This window comes from Carettochelys insculpta, chromosome 15 (assembly GCF_033958435.1).
Source record: "Carettochelys insculpta isolate YL-2023 chromosome 15, ASM3395843v1, whole genome shotgun sequence".
Taxonomy (NCBI): Eukaryota; Metazoa; Chordata; order Testudines; family Carettochelyidae; genus Carettochelys; species Carettochelys insculpta.
This window is the reverse complement of record NC_134151.1, coordinates 7,757,525-7,780,149: the sequence shown is the minus strand read 5'-3', so window position 1 is coordinate 7,780,149 and position 22,625 is coordinate 7,757,525. Positions and strand designations below refer to the sequence as shown.

The window sequence follows — 22,625 nt, the reverse complement described above, 5'->3', positions numbered from 1 at the left end:
ATCTGATCTAAAGTAAAGAGACTGCAGTAACTGGTGCTATTTTAACTCCAACGCCATTTTCTGTCCTCTGAGAAACTCATCTAGAACTCCTCAGTTGTGTTTACAAGAGCACTGCTTATTTTTTGGCTCCATTTAGAGCTTCATACTATTCTTTCTAGTAATCAGAGTACTTTTTTTAAATTAAGCACTCCTACTTTATTTCCTACAGCAATTACATACTCTCTGTAGGCAACAGCAGCCCCCTCCTCTCTTCCACATCCAGAATACACCAGCTGGTCCCATGGACGTGTAGGTGGTTACTACATCAATCCAGCATGTTTGGATTGAAGCCCAAAAAATGGTACAGGAAGGAATGTGAAAGCTTCAAGTACCTTTGCTCAAACTGGGAACACTTCCACCAGCTACCTGCTGCATCATTTTAATAAGCAGATAGGTGCATTTCACGGCTTGTTTTGCTTTTTATTTACAGACTTCATTGTTAACCTGCCTAGTGACTAAGTGAATTCACATATACTGACTCAGATTGTGTCAATTTCATTTAAGAATGCTTTGTTAGTGAATAAAGAGGGTAAATTGCACTCAAGATTTAATTATCTAAAATAATCCCATTTCCACTTTCCAAAGCATATATGGCATTTAAAGGTAAAGTTAGTTACTACTCGCAATGAACAAGAATTGCTTATCCTTCCCAATCTGTGTCAAGGATTTGGTAGAATATGGCCAACATTCATGTGAAGTTAGCTGTGTTTGCAAGCACAGTGATGGGAGCAAGGGCTCTGTGCCCAGCATCTTAAGTAAAATGTGTGGAACAATATAGTGACACCAAGCATGGGATTAACATAGGAAGTTTTCTCAAAAGCAGCAGAATTTAAACAGGGACTTGAAGGACCTCTGGAAGATTCTTGGAACATAAAGGCAACTTGAACAGCCAGAAAGAAAGGATGGGACATGACTCCAAGGACCAGAAGAGTTGGAGGGCAGAGCAGACCAGTCAGTGGAGAAGTGGTAGACAGTCTTGCGAATGAGAACTTAGAAATTACTGCAACAGGAAATGAGCCATCAATGCTTTTTGTGAAGGTAATGACTGAAAAGCCTCCTCTGAAGAACTGTAAAACCATTTACTGTATCTTGATATGTTGGAATACTTATGTTTATGAATAGCGTTTATTTAGATGCTACCATAAGACTTAGCTAAAGCTGTATTGCTGTGTTCCATGGGGCCAACATTTCATACTCCCATCTGAGCCTTCATAGCAAATTTAACCCTTTGATGCCTAGGTATAACTCATTAAAGAAACCAGGAATCATTTCTAAATTATGTACTAATAAAAAAGGTGCTGTGAGAGGAAGGCCTGTTCAGTGCTGCATCTTTAATATGAGACCATCATCAATAAATGAAAGTTCTTTCCGTCATTTTCAGGAGTGACTCTTGGCATTTCCTGACTTTGACCCACACTACTATGAGTTAGAACACTTCATAGAACTCTTGTGGTTGTCCCTAGAAGTGCACATAGTTGATACGCCCCCTAATAAGCAAGTAGCTAGAAAGCAACTATCTAAGTAACAAACATGAAAAGTTTTAAATTAGGAAACTGAAATGATGGAAAAAATCCCTACTAATTTCAGCAAAGAGGATGACCTGCCAGTTATACATCAGAATGATGTGGAATCTCCACGAATCCTAATGTCTCCTGTGGCTTCTTTCCTTGAACTCCCTTTGCCCTCCATTTTTGGTTTGGCTGCTTGGTGAAAAGATGCTGAGCTGACCTATTTTACAGCACACATCCGTGTGTATTAAGTCAACTTGAAATTCCACCATGCAAAAGAAGTTATTGTAAACAAGATCGGTTTCCCACATGCTACTTAAATTGCACTCACATTGGCATGCCATGCTATCGTTACCATTTTTGCTTATGAAATGGTTTTGCATTGAGCTCCAGATCTATACTTAGGGCAGTCTTCATGGAAAGCAATTTTTTGTTGTTTGTTTAATTTAAAAAGCAATGTCAGTCTCGCCAAAAATTAGAATCATCACCGCCCTTTTCATGGCATGCGAGAGCCCAGAGGGACATGCAAATTTTGTTCTAGTAATTCGTAAGTTCACATGGGCAGCTATTCAAAACTCATTGGAATAAATACAATCTAAATATAGTATAACAGTTTCTATCTTGTGGCATGAAGTAATTTAAAAACCACCATGCACTTAAACCCCCTTAAATCGAGAGGCCTCTCACTTTTAAAATCTTTTGTGCTCCTATTGAAGGGGCTTACACCCACCTCCCTCTTATCTTCCCAATGGTCTTTGCCTCTTGGATCACACTTCGCTGAACACTCGTTTCCATTTACAGAAACATAACAAGGCTCTGATTTCCGTTCTGTGCTTCAAGAACTCTGACTCACTTCATTGCCACAACTTGGTCCTGCCTTCTCGCCTCTCTACAGAATTGTCCTCTTTCCTCTCCACCCCTCACATATCACAGATGTCTCCTACAAAGTGCATTCTGTTTAGGTCGCCAGGAACTGCAACTAGTGGGAGCTTGGGGGGCGGGGTGGCCCCTGCAGCTAGAGGTTGTGCCACTGCGTGAAGCCTCCTGGCAATGTCATCACCTCAAAACCAAGGGATATGTCATCCCTTCAAAAGAGCTGCCCAAGATAAATACTGTCCAGAGGCCACACCACCTCTGCCCCGACCTAAGCTACCTCCCCACACCCAAAGTCCCTCTCAGAGCAAGCACCCCAAGCCCCCTCCAACACATCATCCCCATGCCCCAGCTAAGAATCCCTTCTCACACTCCCAACTCTTTGGCCACAGCCTGGAGCCCCCTTCTACACCCCAAGCCCCTCATCTCCAACTCTTCCCCAGATCCTGTACCCCCAGCTCACACCCCAACTCTTCCCCAGATCCTGTACCCCCAGTCCTCACACCCCCACCTTCTAACCCCTGCCCAGAATCTCCTTTCACACTCTGAAGCCCTCATTCCTGTCCTCACCCCAGAGTTTACACCCCCAGGCCAGAGCAGGCATCCCCTCTCACAGCCCAACCCCATACCTCAGCCGGATGGAAACAAGTGAGTGAGGTTGGGGGACAGTGAGCAACTGTGGGATAGGAATGGAATGAGTGGGGCTGAGGCCTCACGGCAGGGGCAGAACCACAGGGACAGGGCAGGGGTGCATCATGAGTGTTCAGCTTTGTGCACTTAGAAAGTTGTCAGTCCTACAAACTGATCAAGGAACTGCTATTGAGTTAGCACCCAGACCAGTTTTTAAGAGAAGAAAACTAACTTCAAAAAATGTTTCAATGAGTTATTTCAAGCAGATTCAAAGCAAAAATCTCTCTCTGAACTTAGTAATAATAATTTAACTGTAAGAACAAAGTGATAATTCACAAGAAGTTTCTAAAGCAAGAGCACTGGTGTACTGCAATGTTATATACAATGCAAAGCTTGACTTAAGAAGCCACAAGGACCCCTACAAAATGCAGTTCTCTTCCTAATATTGTACCATGAGATTTCAGGTCCAACGTACAATGATTTCATTATGCTTAGTGTCTCCACATCTTTGTGTTATTAAGAGGGATTAGTCAAAATATATTTGCAATGATTTTTCTTTCAAGCCTGTTGCTTTGTGACAACATCACTTCTTTTATTCCCGCATTACTCTACAGGCATCATATAATAGGAATTTCCTGAAACTAGCACGGTGGGCCAAGCTAGTCACTTGCCCTTTGGAGGGGGTGTCATGTAACACCCTAACAGACCTGTCTATGGCCATATCATCTCCTGACACCTGCGTTTAATTGTGGGAACCCAAGGAGAGACCAGTAACTAGGGCAACCTTGGCTTCAGCCCTGTGAGAACATTAAAAATGACAATGAGCCAGTATGCACACACCCAGTGAGCAGCTAAGGTATAAAATCGCTGTAAGGTCCTGCCCCTCAGGAGCACCCTGGACTTTCCCCCAGCTGGAGCAATGTCTGCCGCAGCCCTGATGTGAGGCACTTTGGGACTGGAATTCTCCACAGCAGAAAGAGACATAAGAACGCCAAATAGCTTCTTGTCTATATATAGTATATATACACACATTCCTGTAGTACTTAGTTTATTATGTGTACCATGTGAATTAATTGCAGTAACGTGGAGTAGATAAGCTTAATAAAGTACTACAGATAGTTCCCGACTTTCGGACCAGTTACGTCCTGAACACCTGGCCGTAACTCAATTTGGCCCAAAGTTGGAAATACCCTTAGGCTGTGTCTACACTAGCCAAAAATTTCGAAATGGCCACGCAAATGGCCATTTTGAAGTTTACTAATGAAGCACTGAAATACATATTCAGCGCCTCATTAGCACGTGGGTGGCCGCAGCACTTCAAAATTGACGCAGCTTGCCACCATGCGGCTCTTCCAGATGGGGCTCCTTTTCGAAAGGACACTGCCTACTTCGAAGTCCCCTTATTCCTATGAGCAGATGGGAATAAGGAGACTTTAAAGTAGCCGGGGACCTTTCGAAAAGGAGCCCTGTCTGGAAGAGCCACGTCAATTTTGAAGTGCCGTGGCAGCCCACATGCTAATGAGGCGCTGAATATGTATTTCAGTGCTTCATTAGTAAACTTTGAAATGGCCATTTGCATGGCCACTTCGAAGTTTTTGGCTAGTGTAGACATAGCCCTATACTGTAATCCCTTGAGGTATCCTTTGAACTTCTCGTAAGTCAGAGAGGGCTTATCTGAGAGGGCAGGAGAGACATACCAGCAGTAGATAATGCTAAGCATTTGAAACTCCTCGTGCTGCTGCTCGTCAGCTATTCTGGCCATTGGCTTCTCTTCTCTTGCTCAGCTGTTGCACTTCAAGGAGAGAAGGCAGCCTTATTCATCTCCTCTAGAGTGGAAATAGCTTCAAAGGGGAAGTCAGGCAAAAGAATCAAAAATCACCCTTTTTCAGATGGGCTTTAAGAACTTGGACTTAGTTTTCCAGGTTTGTCAAAATGGCTCAGAGTTAAATATTTTCAAAGCACAAGGAATTATGTATTTACATGAACTTTAAATGCTAAATGAAAGTTCAGTGTTGTCTTCAGCCAAAGTTGAAAAACTAGAGCTGAACAGAGGATACTGGTTTCCAGAAATGAAAGTTACAGCAGCATTAGTGGGAGGGAAAGAGTTGAGCAACAGTACAGCTGTGGCCAGAAGGGGAGCTTGATGTATTTAAGTTGCATACAAGTGTTTTGTTTTCCTTTTTACAGGCCTGTATGTATATCCAGTGAATCCAGGGAAAAGCCAAGATCTTAAGCAGTGGCTTCCTCTCCCCATCTTGATGCAGAAATGAGAAAAGCTGGATTCCTCTTTAATCCGCTATTCATGAGAAATGGCTGCCATCAGACCGCGGCCAGCCCAGCTGCTGTTCATTTCCAGGGACCAGGTGCAAAAGCGGGCAGCCAAAGGAAATGAGGCACTTTGGGTAACTGGAACGATGTAAAGGGACCTGGAACAACTAAACCTTGGGTCACTTGAGCTAGCAGCTCCTAGGAGGCATTACATCCTGAATCAAGTCTCCAGAACAAGCTCATAAGCCCAACTGTGATGTTTGCCATACTAAGAGTGAAGAGTTAAACCCCTGTTTACAGCTTTTGTTACCAGTTTATGTGTGTCTTCATTTATGTGGAAACCTGAGGGACAGAAGCTATGTCTTCACAGCCCCACAGCCTGGATTACAGAGCTGTGAACAGCGGCATACCCAAGTATGCTGCTCTCAGACTTCCGCATGGCTGTGCTTGGTTACCAGTTAAATGCTCTTAGTTCCTATCAATGTAGTCCTGTTTAAAGAGGACCACATTAAGATCAACTAGGCACCTTTTAGTTCACATAGCGTCCATATAGGGGAATTAAAGCAGTGAATGCTAACGCATGCTGCAATTCACACCCCGACAATCAAAATGACAAGGCCAAGCAGACAAATTGAGCGTATGTTAGCCACCCAAAAGGGCCATCTAAGGAAAGCTAATTATGTTGGATGTTAGCGTCAATACCATGATCAAGGCTTGAGAATTATGGTACATTAAATAGCTAAATGATGCCAGTATTTTGGAAGAGTTACTGACTATATCCCCATGAAGCTCAATTTAATCCATAGTGATTAATGTTATTACAGCAAATACCAAACTACTGAATAATGACTGGACCCTTATTTACATTAATAAAACGCTAGCCAAGTTTTTCCTGCCTGGTGCATTGCCCTTTTACTATAGTTATTTTCATATGGATAATGGTGGTAATGTACATATTTTAAAACTAATTTTGAACCCAGTCAATTAGGAAAGGTGGGTGGGGTTTGTCAGTGCCATCAGTCTGAGTGGATCTGGAGGGAGTTCAGAGGGTAACAGCCTGCTTCTGGGGTGGGAGGGCTGCAACATGTTTAACGAGGCATGCACTTCTATCATGAGTGACTTAGGTGATCCAAAATGGCATCCTTTCACAGTCAGCCCTTGCATGAACTCTGAGTGGGAGGTCACACTGTGCAAGGATACCACTTTGCTCTACTACGTGCACACAGAGGCTGGACAGAATTGTCCCAAGGGATGGATCTGGCCTGTGGCCTAAGAGTTGGATGATATTTTTTGACTCCTAGGGCTTGCGGTGCATGCCGGGCTTACGCTCCAGATCAAGCCAGCGGCCTGCTTTGATGCAGCCTCCTATGGTCAAGCCAAAGATTTAAAAAACCAGCACACCCACACCAATTAAATGATCAGAAATCCCAAGAGAAAATAAAGACAAAATAGCTTTCTCTACAAAGATGGCCCTTGGCTTTTTGTGCTGTACTCCTGTCAGCAGCATCTTTGGGCTGAGCTTTGGTTTAAAAGATTAAATGGGCTAGATGGGAACAAGGAAATAAACATAACACAAGCCCACAGTAACACTGCTGCTCTATTATTATCGGTTTCTATGTTAACTTTTTGCCCATCCTCCTTTAACATGGACCACCCAGATCAGACACCAGCTCTGATCTGCTGTTGACATAAGGACACTATTACAGTTTTCGCATTGGACAAGAGAGTGCAAGAGTTGTGCTCTTTGCTAAACTACATAACTACTGATATTATAGAGTTACCCACCTCTTCCTCTCCCTTTAGAAAATAACCAGCTATAATAGGGGAGACCATGATCCAGCAATACGGTGACCAGCTGTCCCGTATTGGGTGGGACAGTCCCGTATTTGGGACACCAAAAAGGGGTCCCAACTTGTTTTTTAAATGGGACTCATTGTCCGGTATTTGTCTCACCCCCATCCGCTGTCTCAGGGAAGCAGGGGGAGCATGGGCAGCTGCTGCTTCCCCAGGGCTCCCAGGGAGGCTGGCAGCTGCGGTTTCCCCAGCGCTCTAGGGGAGGGCTGGCAGTTGCTGCCTCCTTCCCGGCTCCCCGGGGCTTGGAGGAGCCACCCCTCCCCCTGTATCTCCCCGTCCCATATTTGGGACAGGGACATACGGTCACCCTATCCAACAAACATGCACCTGCTTTAACATACGCCCGTGAGAACTCCCATTAAATTATGAAGGCAAAGATGTGACTAATATTAAGTATCTCTGCTAAGTTATTTTTCAATCAGGGCTTTAGACACCAAGCTCTTCCACACACATACTATGTCTGTCTCCCCTTACTGGCTTGTGGCCTATTAAAATGGGTCCTGACTGGGGCTTTTGGACACTACCAGTATATACATAAGTGAATAATAATCCTTCAAAGTAAGACTTCTTGACAGTCAGAATATTAAAGAAGTATTGAAGAAAGGACAATGGAATAAGTGATGTGACAAACAAAAAGCATCACAAGCCAGTGCAACATGAGCAGCTCCATCCACTCAGGCCAAGAACACCACAATAATATATGTATACAAGAGAAACGCCAGACCACATGAAAAAATTTCATAGTATGCTGATGACTAAACTTTCAAAGTGCTCCTCTTACATAGCGACATACTTGAATTAGCTGCTCAGGCATACTGTAGGAGAGCGAGCAGGCTTTCTATGGGGAGTGAAACAAACCCTTCACTCTTCTAATTCGTAACAGTAATATGCCACCAAAGGGAAAGAAAACTCTTACTATCCAACAGGCGAAAGAGGAGACATTGACTGTTGGGAACCAGTTGAACTCAAATGGCTAGATTGGAGCTCTGTGTAAATTCTGGCTGTGTCTCAATCTTAAGCATTTCAGATTTGGAGTAGAAGGGTACAGGTTGGACCTCTCTAATCCGGAACTCCTTCACTTGGCAACATCTGCAACCTGGCAAAACTTTAGTTAGCCAATGTTAACCATGGGTGTCACCAAGTTTCACATGGTCCCAGAAAGTTTGTTAACGGCCACCAGACCCGGCTCTCAGTATTCAGTGCTGTTACTGAGCTGCAGTTTACCCGTAAACATCGTCTAAGAGCCCAATAAGTAGTGAAAGTGTTGATAATGTGCTAGACCAGGGCTGAGCAAGCTTTTTATGTCAGGCCCCACTTTTCACCCCTGCATTTAGCAGGGCCCCCCAGCCTGACTCATGTAATCCAGACTGATGGACATTTCAGTTATGCTCAAAAAAAAAAATAACCTATCTGCGTGTGTAAGAAAATAATTATGTAGAATGTAAAAACTGTATTGATCTATTAATATAAATGGGAATACACATACATAAAAACAGTAACACATTTCAACACTTTAATAAGGTGGATGAGCCTGACAACTAGCAGCTGATTGTGCTGCACACCGTTACAATATTTCATGCCCCTCAAGGGGGCCTGCCCCCCGCCACTTTGTGTACCCCTCTGCTGGACAATATTAACTTCCCATGGTCCGACAAATTCTCCCATCTGGCACCTGTCAGGTCCCAAGGGTGCCGGATGAGAGAGGCTCAACTTCTATTACCTCATCCAATGAGACCAGTAAGTGGGCTTGACACTGGCCACTGGTGAACGCATAAGTGCCTCAGTGAGGGTAACCAGACATCCTGACATTATCTGAACCATCCAAATATTAGAGGCTTTGTCATACACGCGCACACACGCACACACACACACACACACACACACAAGTGTGCCAATCTTTCACACATATATTTACCCTAGCTTCAATCTCCCCATCTGTAAAACTGGGGTGACTAATTGTTAAGTGCTTTGAAACGCTGGCTTTAGAGTGCTATCAAGAGTTACGTCTACCACACTTCTTTACTGATCTAGGTTTCCATTCTAATTACACTAATAAGTTGAATGCCACAACTATATAGCACGATCAGTCCTGAATAGCTCAGAGCACCCCCAAAGTGATACAGCAGTGTAGTCCCTCTTCACTAGCACTACACAAATGAAATCACAAGTTGCGCTGTAACTAACTTAACCAACAACTTCCAATGTATGGGAATACATGTAGCATTAGAAGATAAGTCAGTTCCCGACACAGATGCATGTCAAGAGTCAATTTTTTAGGTTATCTTAATCTGATGGTTTGAGGAACCTTATATAAAAGGTAAATCAACCAACAAGCAGAAACGTTAAAGGCATTTTCCAATAAAGTAATAATTACACCGGAATACTAGCATGCCACAAATAAATTGGCTTTGGGAATGATTTTATTTCTACAGCTAAAGGTTTTAACTAGAGAACTAGCCCCCTGTCTGTAACATGGCACACCCAGTCAATGCTTCACTGAAAAAACAAGACAATATGAAATTGTATATGGAAATGACAGCAGAAAATGATTACAGCACAGCAGCTCAGTTAGTTAACCAAGCATAGTCCTATAGAACATTTTAGTAAAGTAAGAAACATCCAAAAAGCTGAATGTAAAGTACATCCTTACATGCACTATGTAATTTCTAAATAAACAATGTTGACTTAGTTCACTGGAGCTATAATAATCTCTCATTGGAGCCACATATATCACTATTTACTGTTTTCACTACACTGACTCCCCTGGTCATAGTGCTTAGCTAGTTGCTAAAGGCTGATAAATATTTTAAACCCATAATTTTCTTTATTATTTAGGGTGATCCTAAAATAGTTACATTCCGTTTCCAAAAGTTGGTTACGCAAGTCTGCAAAGACTAAATACTTGTTTAACTATGTAACTTACCAGCATGTACTTAGGCCAAAAAAACAAAGTAAGATGTTAAGGCACACTTTGCCTGTGCTACTAGTATGCTCATTTGTGTAGAAAAATTCTTTAAGGAACATCAGTTTAAAAAGCCCAAAATCCATATATTAGGGCCCATTTCATTTTGTTGGATGTTGTTTTAAAAGGTTTTGGGGAGAAGGAGAATTAAATGTTCAGGTTCCTTCAGAGAACAAAAGGCAAACGCAACCTCTGTTTACTCTGGTTCCCAGCAAATATTTTCATTTCAACTGTCATTCATTCCCTCTCCATTTAACCATAACTTTACTCACTGCATAGGTACATGACAATGAAATATCTTTTGCATTTGTTAAGTTTAGCATGTAACACTGCTTGCATAAATTAAATTTACAGTAAACTTTTAAAGGAAGGAGGCTAGCATAAAATGTGCTAACTATGTAAAATACTGGCATGCTTTTAGTATAGATTCGGCACTGCAATTTTTTTACAGTTTACTAGGGAACATTAAATTGTAAAAAGTTTAGTCTAATTTTCCTCAGGATTATATCATCTTGATGACCACTAGTTGCTCTGCAGATTGCAGCCCGTGGAAAGAGTTACCCACCACCAATTTTCTTTCCAGGAGAAGTAATTTCCAGACGTTAAAAAAATAAAGCATAAGTTTCACATTCATTATTAAAAAACTGTCAAGGAGTGATTTTACAGTACTAAAAAACTCTAGTGACGTTGCATTTCTCTTGATACAGGTAGATTTGTGCTAGTAAATTTCAAAGAACAAGTGTAAAGAACCAATTTCTTTGGTGTAAGGCTTGTCTCGAGGTCTCCTGAACTTTACATTTTCAGTTTATTTTCATTTGGTTTCATTTTAAAACAAAAATAAAATAATATTTATCTTGGCCATAATAGCCCAAACATTCTGGAAGGTTGGCACAACCAGAATTTTAAAAGTGTGGTGCGGAAGAATTTTAAGTGATGCTGATATATCCACTGTCAATTTCAAATGAAAAGTAAGTGCAACCGACATTTTCAGCCTATATCTTACTTGGGTGCAGAAAGGAGGAAAACATCCACTAATACAAAGTAAAGCACAGTGGCACGCAAACAGCCATCAAAAAACGCCTAAGAACATTTTTCAAGCTATCTTACAAACTGCAACTATTTGTTTCCTGACCTGGTAGATGGTATTATCATTTCACAGCTATTTAAGCTTTTTTATTATTAGTCAGAAGTTAGTACATTAAGCAAAATAGCAGAAGGCCTACAAATCAAGATAATCTAATGTCATGCACAGAATTAGCAGATGGGAAGGGAGCAAACAAAACTGAGTGATATAATGCCAGCATCCAAACACCCCATCCAAGTTTCACTTATCATTTCTCAGGTAGTTAGACCCCTTCATACTCTCCAGAATTTCACAGGAAAAGTTAAGATTTAAAGTAACTGCCTAAGGCGGCTAAGTAAATTCTAACAGCACATTTCAAGCCCTGAGCAGTTATTGAATACATGGAATATTTATGGTCAAGTGCATAGAAAACAGGCATCAGAAAAACAAGGCATCAGAGTGAGTTCCTGATCTAATGAATCTGGGTTGATCGGTAATAATCAGAATGATATCCAAAACTAATTAATTCATCTATGACTTTCAAGTTCACTTGATAAAATGCTCACATTCTAGTCGCTCTTTCTAAAGCATCTGGCACAGGTCATTGTCAGAAACAGGACCTTGGGCTAGACAGAACATTGGGCAAACCCACTAAGGCCATTTTTATGTAAATACCAAATCTACGTAAGAAAAAAAAAAGTAAGGTTACTTTACCAATTTAAATAAGGATTTAAAGTAAGTATTTGGGAAAATATACAAATTTCAGCTGATACCCTAAAAACAGCAAATGGTTCATCAAACAGTATCAGCATCAATGAAAAAAAAATGAAGATTAGTTATCAGTAGATAGGATGCTATGGTAAAAATATAGATTCTCACATACATCTAGACATTCCCCAAATCTTCTGATAGTTCAGTCTGTACACTTTCATAAGCTACCTGTTACTACTGTGCCAGAGTGAATATCAGCAAGTTAATAGCCTGCTATTTTAGATTCTACATTAATAACTTAAGAAGTTCTCTATTTACATATAACAAAAATCATCCTAGATACCGTATTACACCAATGAAATAATTTTCTACGATGTGGTCTTCAACAGTTTTATTTCTGAGGTAAGTTAAGATTCATCAATGTTTTGTCAACCTATTATAAGGAAATTCGCTTAAATACTACATTTGTGGCAAAGGATTAAAACTTTAGATTTTTATAATATATACTGAATAATACAACTCCTTAGTGTACACAGTACATTCTCCTATAATTCTGCTGTATAACACACTTGTTCATGCATACAGATTCATAGAATTTATGGACTGAAGGGACAATTATAATGTAGCCTGACCTCTGGCATAGCACAAGCTATTAAATTTTACCCAGTTATACCTGCACTAAGCCCATATCTTGTGAGTGAGCTAGAGCATATATTTTAGGAAAGTCTAAATCAAAGCTGGATGTCTTAAGTAATAGTGAATTCCCCATGTCCCCAGTAGTTATTCCAAAGGTCAAATACCTTATTGTTAATAATTATACCTTATTTCTATCCCTAATTTAACTCCTTTCAGCTTCCAGCCCTAGAATCTCGCATACACAATATGTGCATAAAGCTCACCAAGTTTATGAGTTGTGCATGGCATGTGAATTTAGGGTAGTATGTGGACATAGTGTTACTGTTATTGAGCAGCGTTCTCTATAAACTGAGCACTTGGGCAGCCACCACAGCCACAGGAGTGCCCAAAGTGGGAGGCAGGCTCCCTCGTGGGGGGGGTGAACTTTCAAAAGTGGGGGGCACACCATGATTAGCTGCTGGGTCTCAGGCTCACCTGTCTCATTAAAAATGTTGAAAAGCATGTTACTGTTTTTATGTATCTGTATTCACGTTTATACATCAATTAATACAAATTTTACATTCTGATTTCCTATTTTCTTAAACACGCCAAAAAGTTGGGGTTTTTTTCATATGCACATAATCTTCCAGTGGTGCACATCTACACATGCCTTGGTGCACATAACAAAATATATTCTGGCCATGGAAAAAATTGAGAGAACTCCCTCGTCGATACTGTATGCTAGGCTAAACTCTATTCTCTAGATTTCTAGGATGCTGCTAAACAGTATCTCAAGTTCCTGACCAGAGTTTTATGCAACAATAGATATTAATCCCTTCCAAAACACTGACATTCATTGGCTTAATTGGTACTAACATGGTCTGTGTGTGAAATTGCAAAATATCATGGGATTGCCAAGCATGGAAGATGGGGAGTTGTGTGGTTGCAAGACAACAGAACCGTCATCATTAAACGGCTGCTAATATTTCCACAATAGGTTGCATTTTGGGGAGCATTAACGACCTTCATCACTATTCACCCTGAGATGAAATTTAGCCTTTGAGTTTGTGCCTACGAAAACTTTTTTTGTTTAGTCACAATTCATCTGCTTCTTCCTTAATCCGAGCAAGGTAAAATCATTTGCCGTTTTGAGCTTTACCTAATAAACTGACGCCAGTAACCAAAACAAAATATGGTGAGCAGTCAGTCCCTCCATTGGGCTACATGTGTTATTTACAGAATAGTTTCAACCTCCTTAAATGTATTTTGCACGGGCTAGATAAATTTTTGACTGTTAAAACTTAACTACATTTCGTTACGTTATCATTGGCAAATAACTACAGAGCTGCAGTTGCGTTCTGTCAGACATTAAGTTCTACATCTCACCATTACAAACTTATGAAATATCGATATATCACATGCACTGTAATGACCAGTGTTAGTAACACAGTCCTCGTGTAACAAGCAGTCATGTAGCACTTTAGAGACTAACACATTTTTTAGGTCCTGACCTTTTGTGGGTAATACCCACTTCTTCGGGTGACTGGCAAATCTGAAAACGTGGGTCTTATCCACAAAAACTCACGATCTAATAAATTTGTTCGGGTATGTCTACACTTTGCTAGCATCTACACAATGCAACCACTATTTCAAAATAATTCCAGCATAGTGGTTGGCTTATTTCAAAATAGGTAAATCTCATCGCATGAGGAATAGCGCCTATTTCTAAACAGGGGCTGTTTAGACAGGGAATAGAGCCTATTTTTAAATAAGCTGTAGTGTGTCCAATGGCTCTATTTCAAAATAGGCTGTATTGTGCATAGACACTGCATTTTGAAATAGCTAAGTGCTATTTCCAAATGCATTTTGCATGTCGCAGCATTATTTCAAAATAAAATAAGCTATTCTAGAATCTCTCTTCTGGAAAAGGCTTATTTCAGAATGAGGCTGCTGTGCAGACATATCCTTAGTCTCCAAAGTGGTACAGCACTGCTTGTTCTTTGTGAAGCTACAGACTAGCAGGTCAACCCCTCAGAGACAATCCACAGTGGTTCCAGAAAACTCCAGGAATTCATTGAGTTCATTTTGGACTGCCTCAGCTTTCTCATTCACCACAAAACTTTGCCCTCAAGAAGGCCAGTTATGCAGCTTATGGTGTATGGCCACAGGAGCAAGGCAGCCTTAGAAAGCATGAATGCTCCTACCTTCTCCTGTTGCATTCAGCTACCCTGGCTCATGCTGTCTGAAACACCCCACCACCACAGAGCCTAAGCTGGGATATACCAGAGGGGAAGCTCAGGACCAAGTGACAGGCGGCCCTGCGGCATTGCCTTGCTCTGGCAGTTTCAGGCAGAAGCCAGAGACCGTTTGAAGGCGACCTACGGCTTTCTTGAGGCCTGCACCGATGTGTCCTTGGGAATGCAGGCGCGGGGCTGGGCTACAAAACAAGCCGGACTCGAGCGCACGGGTCTCTCCAGGTGAAAGCAGCCTGATCTGCGGGAGATCTCCCGGCGTGTGTCTGCGCTCCCGCAGGTCAGCGCCGCAGCCGGGGAGTTGGGTGCCCGCGTGTCCTAAAGTGAAGTTGCTGCGGAATAGGAGACCCTGAGCCCCGGGGGGCCCGAGCCGCCTACCTGCTCCCTGCCAGCGGGAGCCTGGGCTGGCTCGGAGTCTGCCCCGCCCCGCCCCTGGAGCGCTCCCAGCCCGCGCGTTACTTACAGTCTCTCGGCGTTGCGGGGAATGCCCCGGGGCACGGTTCGCAGCCCCAGCCCGTGACAATCCACGTTGGAGGCAGAGCAGGTACATTTGCTGGGGCAGCCTCCAACGGGCAGCCAGGCCGCCGAGCTCCAGAAGCCCAGGAGCACTCCCAGCCACAGGGATGCGGCGCTCCCCCCGGGCACCATGGTCTCCTCGTCCCGTCTCCCAGGGGCGCAGAAGGGGGCGCGGGCAGCCGGTCCTCAGAGAGGGCAAACGCCGGCGAGAAAGCGCGCAGGGGCAGCGAGGGGCTCTCAGCACAGCCCGGGAGAGCCCCCTCCTTCCATCCTGCCCGCCCGGGGTCCTGGGATCTTCAGGAGAGCTGCGGGGAGAGGGGCGCGCTGCGCCTTTCAGGCTCCCCCCGTGCGAGCGCGCAGTCCGGCCGGCCCCGGCAGGCGAGGAGCTAAGCGGCGACGCAGCCAGAGGAGTCAGCGGTCCAGAGAGGGGGCGGAGGATTAAGGTCAAGAGCCAACCATTCCTAGGGGCTCCGGCCAGCAGCCCCCGCCCCGCGGCGCATCGCCCAACCTGGCAGGGCAGGTAACCGCTGCGGGAGGCGACGGCGGAGACCTCAGCGCGTTCCAGCCGCCAGCGGCTCAGTTTCTGGCTCCTGCCCCTGCGCGGCTCCCATGCCAGGCCGGCATCGCTGCGGGCTGCTGCAGCGCGGCGCGCGGGGATCGGACGGCACCGGAGGCGGCTCCCGCGGCGGCCGCCTTCCCATTCACTGCGCGCAAGGCGGCCAGGCAGGCACCATGGGGGCCACTCATCCCCCTCCCAAAATACCAGGGCCGGATCTCATTGGCTGCCGCGCCCTGACGTCGGCAAAGTTCTGAACTTTAGGCGGAGAGGGGAGGGGGGAAGTTTCGGAGCTGGCGCGGCCCGGAGCGCTGCGGCCACGGCCCGAGTCCCGGGCTCTGCGCACCGGGCGGCCCCGCGGGGGCGGCACAGGTAAGGGCGCGGCGGCTGCCCTGGGGTCCGGCCCGGCACCCGCGCCGTGGCTTGGGGGTCCCCTGGCTGGCAGCGGCGCCGCGACAGGGATCAGGAAAGAATGTGCGGCTGCTGCAGCGCCCCCAGGCCGCCCGGTGTCGCCCCCACCGGCCCCAAGGCTCTCCCTCGCCGGGCAACTCGCCGCCTTTTGTTGCCTTCTGTTCTCACTCTCGTGCTACCCTCTGGCGGCGAGAGAGGCGCACGGCTCCGCTCGCCGGCGGGACTGCGGTCGGCTCACCTCCTCGGGGGCCTGCCCCCAGCTCCGCAGCAGGGCTCTTAAGTCCGCCCCAGGCAGGGAGATGAGGCTGACAGCGCTCCGCGGCTGATAGCCGCCTTCATCGCTCCTGAGCCACAGCTACTGGGAACAGTGTTAGCCCTGCAACACCTCGGCCAGGTGCCTCAGCTACATTTCCTGCCAGCGTGGGTAGTACATGCCACAGCCCTCCTGCCTCTCCCCACCCCTAAGCTACACCAAAACACCTGAATGGTAACAGAGAGGGAGCTGTGCTAGTCTGTATGCTATCAAAACAAAAAAAGAAGTCAAGTAGCACTTTAAAGACTAACAAAATAATTTATTAGGTGATGAGCTGTGATGGGACAGACCCACTTCTTCAGACCATAGCCAGACCAGGACAGACTCAATATTTAAGGCACAGAGAACCAAAAACAGTAATCAGGGAGGACAAGTCCACCAGGAGAAATAAAAAAAACAAATCAACAGGGCCAGATGAATACCCAGAGACCAGCTACTACAAGATAGGCCCAAAAAAGCCAAGAACAGAACACCACTGGTCATTACCTACAGCCCCCAACTCAAACCACTGCAATGAATGATTAAAGACCTACAACCTGCCCTTAATGAGAATGCCACACTCCAGAAGGCCCTAGGTGACAGGCCTGTTCTCTCCTACAGACAAAGTCCCAACCTTATGAGCATCCTCACCACCAGCCACAGTCTGTACCCCAGGAATACCAGTCCTGGAAACTTTTGTTGCAACAAAGCCCACTGGCAGCTTTGTCCACATATCTTTTCTGGAAGTACCATCACTGGACCTAACCAGGTTATTCACAGAATCACGGGCACATTCTCATGTTCCTCAACTAACATCATATATGCCATCATGTGCCAACAATGCCCAGATGCTTTGTACATTGGACAGAGTTCTAACTCCCTTAGACAAAGAGTTAATGGGCACAAAACAGACATAACACTCCAGAGCCACACACCAGTTAGTCAACATTTTAATGGAGTGGGCCATTCTGTTAATGACTTAAGAGTTTGTATAGTAACAGAGAGGAAGCCGTGCTAGTCTATACACTATCAAAACAAAAAGCAGTCAAGTAGCACTTTAAAGACTAGCAAAATAGTTTCTAATAAACTATCTGGCTATGGTCTGAAGAAGCGGGTCTGTCCCACGAAAGCTCACCTAATAAACTATTTTGCTAGTTTTTAAAGTGCTACTTGACTGCTTTTTGTTTTTTTAAGAGTTTGTGTGTTACTGAAGAAAAATTTTCACACCACTTGAAAGGGAGACAGCTGAGCTGTCTTTTGTATTCAAATTTGGCACATTAGCACGTGGTTTGAACTGGGACTGGAATTTTCTGAGTCGCTATAGGGGCTTGTTTGCATACTTGGCTTAATCTAATTCTTGACCTCCCCCCCATTTCTACCCCTGTACTCTCTGATTTGCTCACCTTGATCATTTTTTTCTGATTTGTCCTCCTTGATTACTGTTTTTCGTTCTCTGTGCCTTAAATATTGAGTCTGCTGTGGTATGGCTATGGTCTGAAGAAGTGGGTCTGTCCCACGAAAGCTCACCTGATAAATTATTTTGTTAGTCTTTAAAGTGCTACTTGACTGCTTTTTTGGTTTCATAACACCTGAGTGGACTGTACGCAAAAGGAAGGCCACTATCACAGTAGTTTTATCTCCAAAAAAGGGAAATGAATCACACTACAGTAGAGGATTTCACACTGTGGTTCCCGAATCCTGAGGGAGGATAATTGAGCTAGTAAGAGGTGACACCAACTAGCTCAGACTTTGATCCCAGGTTATATGGTAGGGTTTGGGCTTTGGTCCCAGGACACGTCTTGTAGCGCCTGTCCTGGGCTTCAGCGATCGTATCACCTACCATGTCGGCATTTATAAAACACTGATTCCATGCCTCAATTGTGTTTTAAGGCCAGTTATACAGAATAAGGAAACCCGTTTTTGAAGCTGTAATAGGATAGTGGAACTAAAATTCAGCTAGCAATTAAATGCAGTGTTTTGCATAAGCTGTAAATACACAATCAAGTGTACTTCTAGATCCAAAGGTAGGTATTTCTCTTATGGCAGCACCTAAGGGTGCAATGTAAAATTGTGCAATGATAGCATATCCAACCCAAAGACATCCACAGTTTATGCACGTTCAGAGTCTTTGAAAGGCAAGTTAATACAGTGTGCACCTGGGGAAAGAGACAGTCTTTTCCATATTTGCTCAGTGTGTAGACCGGGGGGACCCCCTGTGACATTTTTAGTTAAATTTATAATCCTCTATTTGTTTGAACTACTAGCCTGTTGAATGCATCGTAGAATCATCAGAGAAGATGAAGGGTGGAAGAGACCTCAGTTCATCTAGTCCAACCTGCCCACTAAAAGCCAAGCCAATCCTAACTACATCAGAGTTCAGGTTTTCCTTCCCTGCAGTCATAAAAAGCGAGGTTGTGTTTTTTACCTGAAAGATGAAAGCCACTGTTCTCACCCCGGGACTCCAAGGGCTGGCCCTGTTGAGCGGGAGGGTACCAAATTGCAGCGTGAATCACTTTAGAATTGTCAAGGTACAGCTAGGCCTTCAGTTCACAACTGCTTTTCTGTGTGTAAAAGCTAGGGCTGCTGTCAGGGCGTAGCAAGCAAAGCAGCTGCCTGGCCCCACACTAAAGGGAGCACTGCGAAGCTAAGCTGCTCCAAGTTCAGTGCTCAGGTGGGCAGGGCTTGATGCCCCTGGCTGTAGTCCTGTGTGGCTCTATCACATCTAATTTCCTCCTCCTCCTCCTCAGTGGACACTTGATAATGAGTAGAGCATCTTCGTCTCACCGTCCTATTTGTGAGTCCATTGATGACTGATAATGCCTGTAGCTCCAGAATTGAGCTAATCATAGAAGGAGCAAGTGTTGGTAGCAGTTGGAGGGGCATGGAGCACTTTTTTGGTGCTCTTTTCTCCTTCACCTCACCTGCACTACAGCAGGACCTCTCAAATTGCATCACCCCCCTCACAGATTACCAGCCTCCACTGGGGATGGTCCTGGGCAAGGTTCTCCCAAGTATCTATAGTGAGGCTGCACTTTTCATATATGCCTTCAGCATGTCCTTATTTTTGCTTCCTCTGCCCCCCATATGCCCCTTGGCAGATTGCTTGAAACCAGCTTGCAGCCTCATGGAGGTCTGTGGTCCTCTGATTTAGAGACTGCTACTTCTCTCTGTGAAATTTGCACTGCTGAGGTCAGAGTAGATGCTACCGGTCTGCTGGTATAAAAGTGAGGAGTTTGGCCACAGCTGGTTTTTCTATCCAGAGTTCCTGACAGTGGAATACTTTGATCTTTCCCCTGATGTCCCCCTCACTGGCCCCTGCCAGGCAGCTGATGTTTGTTCACTCTTGGTTCATACTCAGGGAATGGCTGCAGTGCAAAAAAAAAAACATGTGTCCTTAACTGAGGTTAGCCACCCCACTTCAGTTAAGGCACATTTACAATAAAAGGCAGAAGGGGGACAGATCAGCCACACTGCTGGTTCTATATGTGTTTTTATAAATGGATAACTTGTATTGTCAAATGGTGCATCTTGGTTAGGGAGACGGGACAAGTCAAGACTGTGCAGATAACTCATTTGTACAAATGGGCTAAAAAACTGAGGAAAGGGCAAGTGGAGTAAGTTCATGCCAATGAGGGATATGAGCTATGCTGTGCAGGACCTGAGCTGGCTCCTTTGTGCCCTTTGAGGCTGCCAAAGATCATACCATAGGGTATGTCTATACTATGCAGGAGATTGACGCAGTCAAGATCAATCTTCCAGAGTTTGATTTCGGGCGGCTGGTAGAGTTTCTCCCATCAACCTCCCTCTGTGCAGATAGCCAGGTAATTCAATTAGTGGATTCTAGCTATGCCATTGCCGTAGCTAGAACTGCGTATCTGAAGAAGGTGGGTCTGTCCCATGAAAGCTCATCACCAAATAAATCATTTTGTTAGTCTTTAAAGTGCTACATTTCTGCTGGTTTGTTTTGTTGGAGTACAAACTAACATGGCTACCTCTCTGTTATTGCGTATCTGCAATCAACTTACCCTGCCTAGTGTAGACCAAGCCTTTGAGAAACTCTGGGCAGCTCTCTGCGCCCACTTCCCAGATCTGCACAGGAACATAAAAGGGGTAGGGTGGAGTGCATAGTACGGCACTTTATGTTCTTCAGCTGGCCCTGTCCACAAGGTACTTTTAATGTTACTTCAACAACCAAGAGATGGCAGCAAAACAGCTCCCCCCCATCATTCCTGTCTGTAGAGCTTAGAGCAGCACTAGTCACTACCATTTGTCACCCGCAGGGTCCTGACTACCCACCGCTGTTCCATGTCTGCTCACAGTGCCAAAAACTCAGCTGCGGCTATGTCAGTGACACTCATCTCTATCTCCCCTCCCATAAGAGCCATGCCACTGCTGAAGCAATAGCCCACAGAAGATTAGCTTCCTGATGAGCAACAGCTGGCTCCAATACAACCCAGGCAGAACTAGGGTAAAGTGCTCTGAATAGCAAGCCAAAATACTGTTTCGCACTAGCCAGTAAGTGAATAGAGCCTCCATTTTTCCGGGTGGTGTAAATTCTCACATTCCTCGTTGACTCATCACTATGCTTGGAAGACCAAATGACACTATATCCAAATGCCTTTTCAACTGCAGTTCACTAGCAAAGGAGGCCCAGTTTTTCCAGATGAGGACCTGGGCACAGAGATGTATTCACAGATCATCCCCCGATGGGATGACTGTATCTGACATAAACTATAGAAAGCCAAAGGCCAATACTAGCGTGGCCGCTTTCCATATTCATGATTTAATCCAGTGTGAGCATAACTCCATATGGCAGTTGCATTAATTGGCTTTCAGTCTCCTTACAACAGCAGTGAATGGACTGCTATCCTGATTTTGAAAGCTGTTAGTGGATCATGCCCCAACGTCACTTAAAACCTAATTTTAACTCTGGGGACTTCAGATGAATTCAAGAGTTGATCACCTTAAGGAAATGCTTCCTCCAAGAAACACATTCCAATAGATCACATTAACACCCTTCTGTACTCTGCACTCTTGTCCCCCAAAACAAACTAAACTAACTCTCCAAACTATCAACATAAACTAAAAATAAAAATTAAATAAAAAACAGATCCAAGTAAACCCAAAAAAGATGACTGACAGACAACTGACCCCAAACCAACTGCTTCTACCCTCCATTGAGGTGAAAGAGACAGTCTCCAGCATGTCCACCAAAAATAGTTTAACTGAGAAGTGTTCAGGTACTATTGTTGACAGCATAAAGCACTGGTAGTGTTGCACTCTCTTTGCAGAGTCTGTTTCCCTTTTCTCAAAATTTGGGACACTTGAACAGATTACAAAAGGTTGAAAAATGTATCCATTTCAAGAATGTTGATACTCTACTGAAGAGAAACTGAAAACTTTACTTAGCTGGACTTTTTCAAATAACAATTCCTAGGAATGGAAAAAAGGGCATAGACCTTCTATGTGGTCCATCTTGTATAGCATTCAATACGACACTGGCCAGTAACACATACATCAGAAGAAATTGTGAGAAGCTACACCATTGTAGTGTAATAAGCCAGAAAGAAGGTTTCTTTTTACACTGGCTGGCATTTCAGTACAGAAAAGTAGATTTATTTTAAGTGAATTCTTTTGGAAAAGCCTGCAGGCTGGAACACGTTCATCTAAAATTGTGTCTATGGCAAAAATGCGTAGTACCTAATACAACGGAATCATAATCCTTGATTGTGGATTCTGGGTGTTACTGGAACAGAAAAAAATAATGTGTCCCCTTTAGGAATGGAGCAACTTGGGAATGGACTGAACAAACATTTCTTTGTGATTTTTATTGATCTACTGATTTTAGTATTGACTTATCTTGCTTTTCTGGACACTTTTGGATTTACCCTATGAAACTGAAAGAGATCTAAGTTCAAGAAGTGGCATTTATAAATATACTCTGACCTTAACAACTAAGCCAATGTGGTTTGCGCAGTACTCTGAACTTAAAAATTTATCATGCTCTGACCAGTGGGGGGAAAAGAAGTTTAAAGTACAAATTTGTTGGAGAGAGGGAATGTAGCTAGCAGTTAG

At 44.2% G+C, this 22,625-nt stretch overlaps 1 protein-coding gene across 2 annotated transcripts in view; it reads right to left on the bottom strand.

The window, feature by feature from the left end:
* Window positions 1-15,994, bottom strand: part of SLIT3 (slit guidance ligand 3) — a 738,435-nt gene extending 722,441 nt beyond the window's left edge. For both annotated transcript variants that reach the window (XM_075009368.1, XM_075009369.1), the window contains exon 1: window positions 15,239-15,994. In XM_075009368.1, coding sequence (XP_074865469.1) covers window positions 15,239-15,423 — 185 coding nt within the window. In that variant the 5' untranslated portion in view covers window positions 15,424-15,994. The remainder of the gene's footprint in view (window positions 1-15,238) is intronic.
* Window positions 15,995-22,625: the final 6,631 nt, after the last annotated feature.